The sequence below is a fragment of the Mus pahari genome, chromosome 16 (assembly GCF_900095145.1).
Source record: "Mus pahari chromosome 16, PAHARI_EIJ_v1.1, whole genome shotgun sequence".
Classification (NCBI taxonomy): domain Eukaryota; kingdom Metazoa; phylum Chordata; class Mammalia; order Rodentia; family Muridae; genus Mus; species Mus pahari.
Genome location: NC_034605.1, coordinates 37833091 through 37837079, shown reverse-complemented (window position 1 = coordinate 37837079; position 3989 = coordinate 37833091). Strand labels below are relative to the sequence as shown.

The 3989-nt window shown below is 58.2% G+C and overlaps 1 protein-coding gene across 3 annotated transcripts in view; it reads left to right on the top strand.

Moving 5' to 3' along the window:
• The first annotated feature begins 1280 nt into the window (after positions 1-1280).
• Pxdc1 (PX domain containing 1) overlaps positions 1281-3989 on the top strand; it is a 26516-nt gene continuing 23807 nt past the window's right edge. For 2 of the 3 annotated variants that reach the window (XR_003845391.1, XM_029547618.1), the window contains exon 1: positions 1281-2106. Coding sequence is in view for 2 of the 3 variants with exons in the window: in XM_029547618.1 (XP_029403478.1) it covers positions 1851-2106 (256 nt within the window). In the remaining variant the exon portion in view is untranslated. The remainder of the gene's footprint in view (positions 2107-3989) is intronic. The other variant, XM_021215857.2, reaches the window with a different exon arrangement.

Genomic DNA, 3989 nt, shown 5'->3' with positions numbered 1-3989 from the left:
TGTGAGAGAGAGAGAGAGAGAGAGAGAGAGAGAGAGAGACAGACAGACAGACAGACAGACAGACAGACAGACAGACAGACACAGACACAGACAGACAGAACAGGCTGCTGACCTGGAGAGCACTGTGGAACCCCAGGTTGGCCTCCAGCTTCAGGTCTTCCTGTCCCTGCCTGGGTCACTTGAATTACATACGTGAGCCACTCCAGACCCATATCATTTTTTTAAAAAGTAGTAAAATGAAGTTTCTAGGCTGTATAGAAAAGTGATTAATGAATGCTCTACGCGGCATAAAAGATAGTGTGTTCTAACCACCGACTCCCCAACAGTGACTGCTTTTACTCCGCCATCTCGTTTTTACTTCCAGATCTCTTGAGGCAACTTCTATTAATAAGAAAACACTTTCTTCAGCGCTCAGGAATGACAGGCTCAAAGTGGTGGCCAGCCTCACCAAGTTAGGCCACTGGAGCAGCAGTGAACTGAACACTTGATTGTTCCCAACCAGCAAACTCTACCCTAAAGATGGGGTGCTTGAAGAGTGTACTTCTGGGGGTCTTGGGGATGATGCTGGGGTAGGGGGCAGCTTCAGAAGGGACATGGTTCCAGGCAGGAGTGCCTCAGCAGAACTTTTTGGTAGGACCAGCAGGTTTCTGCAGTGACAAGAGTGATCTAAGAACCCGCCCCCTGCTGGGGATGACCGGTCAACGGAAATCAGGGTCAGTGAGGTCCGAGAAGGAATACCTGTTGCCAACTTCTAATGTCTCTGTTCACTGACTCTTCAGAACCGTGTAAAAATCATAATCTTTCTCGCCGGTTGTAGATAGAAGAATGTGTCTGGAAACAAGAATTCTTAATGCTAGACACTGTTTTTCAATTGGGAGCGTGCGGTGCATTCCTTCTCAGTGGGTAGTCAGTTCTGCCAAGGGATACTTCCTAAGCTCCTCCTGAGTTGCTCTCTCCCGGGAGACCCCTGTCTCCTACAATTCTGTCCCATATCCTTTTGGCGGACAACCCTCCTGGGGCTCCTCTTCTAAGAACCACACGGTCTTGCCTTCTGGCCGGTCTGTCCCACCGCGTCCCGGGCCTCAGTCAAGCTAAGGCACGACCGGAATGCGCGGGAGGACCCGGGGCGGAGAAGCCGGTAACCGAGGGGACACGGGGCGGGCCAGCCCGAGTCCCGGCCCAGGCCGGGCGGATCAAGGGCGGCGCGGGGACCAGCACCAGTCCCACTGCCCGGATTCCCGCTTGGTCTGAGCCCGCGTCTCCGCCCCGTGCGGCGCCGCCCCGGGACTCTGGACTCCAGCGACGTGTCGACCCCACCCCCGTGTGGGCCTGGCAGAGTGCTCAACTCGGGGCTGGAGAATCCGGAGGATCCTGAGTGAGAACGAGGAGAAAGTCGCCCTGCGCGCCGGGAGAGCGCAGGACCCGCCTCGGCTAGCAGCCGGCAGACCGGGGAGGCGGCGATTTGTGTGCAGCTCGGGGCCGGGACCGCCCGCGGCGGGTCAGCGGGAGGCAGGAGGGAGGCGCCGCAGCCGGGACTCGACGTCGCCGCCCGCGCCGCCCGCGATGGGAAGTGCCTTATAAAGCCGCAGCCCGTGCAGTCCCACAGACTCCTGGCGGCGCCGCCCTGAGCGTGCGGGCCGCACGTAGCCGCCCCAGAGTGCGCGCAGAGCTGCGGCATATCCGCGGGGCACCAACTTCTCCCCCACGGGGACTCTTAACCGCCGTTGCGGGGATCGAGCGCGTCCCACGGAGAACCCCTGATCGCTCCTGCCAGGACCCACTCTGCCCAGGCGGACCCCAGGCGGGGGCCGAGGGCGCCCCCGGCGGCAGGGGCATGCGCCGCCCGCGGCATGGCCTCGGCGGTGTTTGAGGGCACGTCGCTCGTGAACATGTTCGTGCGCGGTTGCTGGGTGAACGGGATCCGCAGGCTCATCGTCAGCCGGCGCGGCGACGAGGAGGAGTTCTTCGAGATCCGCACTGAGTGGTCGGACCGCAGCGTGCTCTACCTACACCGCAGCTTCGCCGACCTGGGCCGCCTGTGCAAGCGCCTCCGCGATGCCTTCCCTGAGGACCGGTCTGAGCTGGCGCGCGCGCCGCTGCGGCAAGGTGAGGGACTGCGGGACTGGGGTCACCGGGGAACCGGGAGATGCGGGCTTCGGGAGGGGTTCTGGGTGGGGGGGAGGAACTTAGCAACGAGATCGCGTTCAAGTGCGATGAAGTCCGCGGGAAGAGTTACTTAAAACTCTATACAGTTCGGCACCTGACGGAGGACATATAGACCCCGGCTTTCCTGAATGGTCGCTCAGAAAGGGCTGGGAGCCCGCACAGAGCCTGGGGCGCACAGTCTTGGAGGATAAATGAGATGGGTGGGGAAGGGGACAAGGTCAGCAGGACTCTCGCCTGACTGTCCCAAAGAGCGAGCCTCTTGTGAAGAAGCGGAGGCGACATCCAGAGCTGACAGCTACTGGGTCCCAGCCGCTGTGGAGAATCAGTGGCGGCGGCTGGAGTGCGTTTGCTGGAAAGAGTAGAGACCGTTATAGAGTATCGGAACTGGGGGGATCGCAGCGGGTTATGATCGCTGCTCAGGTCCTGCCCAGGAGAGGCCCCATCTGTATTCTGCCCCCGGGACAGCTGAGCCTGAAAGCGAGGTGCCACGCAGCAATCTTTTCCACCTCTCCTAGGAGGGGGGCCGCCCCTCCTGCATCTGTCCGGCCAACCCAGGGTCCCCACCCCTGAGCTTGGTCGGCATTCGGATTTGATTAGCCACAGCTGCCTCCTCCCAGGCCTTGTGACGGTCCTGGTTGGCTGTGACTGCTGTTTTCTCAAACAGCAGTGGCTTCCCCTTTGCTTCCTAGGGACAGCAAAAGGACTGGAAGAGTGGAGGAAACTGGAGAAAGACCTTGATAGAGACGGGGAGAGGAGGGAAGAATAAAGTGTGAGGCAGTGAGTGGGGTAAGCGGTGGGGCAGGAGGGATCAATAGAGCGTCTGAGCAGACTTTCCCCCAGTACGTGGCCTCCCGGGGCTCTGAGACTCATGGACCCAAGTCCTCAAAGCAGTCAGTCATCCTGTGACAGCTTGGGGCGAAGTTACTCAAGGTTAGCTAGTACGTGTTTCCTTGGCCGCCTGTCTGGCTACAGTCTTGAGATAACCTTCGTTTCCCTCTGGTGATAGATTCCATCAATGTGTGGCTTATGTGGATAATTAGCTCCATTCTCATGACACAGCCCCTGGCAGAGGACACATCATTTGGACAGGTTCCCAAAAGCAAGTGAGTGTGGAGGCCCCGAGTGACAGGCCTGGCTTAGATCTCCATCCCAGCCGCTCCCAGTGGCTGAGCACAGTTGTCAAGATTAGACCTGTTTTTATTGCTTTAAATTTGCTCTTTGTTGTAGTTTTAATTTGACAAATGAACGTCTGAGTCAGGAAAGCATAAGGAAGGCTCGATGGTTTACTCGGTGGCTTCTTCTGGAACAAGGCAGGCCATAAACAAGTTGAACTTCCTGGCTCTCCCTCTGAGCAGGTCCCAGAGCTCTGCTGTGACCACCAACTAGAATCCTGCCGTCATCTATGAGAATACCGGTTGCCTGTGGGTTTTTGTGAGGGGTGAAACGCCTGGCTGTATCTGGTGACAGTAAGCTGCTGTAAAGGAGACTTGTTCACTGCCGGCACCTTCTGGCCAGGGGTGCTGGTTGCAGAGAGTCCAGGAAGGGATGTGACTTCAGGGTGGAGTCACAGGTGAAAAGACCTTCCCTGAAGCAGAAGGGAGGAAACCATCTTACCCTTGTTCACCTGGCCTCGTTTGCACCTATGGAGTCGAGTCACAGACCCTGCAGTGTAGCCGCACAGTCTCCAAAGAGAAAAGGAAGTATTTAGAAGTGGTCAGAAAGCCGGGCATGGTGGCGCACGCCTTTAATCCCAGCACTTGGGAGGCAGAGGCAGGCGGATTTCTGAGTTTGAGGCCAGCCTGGTCTACAGAGTGAGTTCCAGG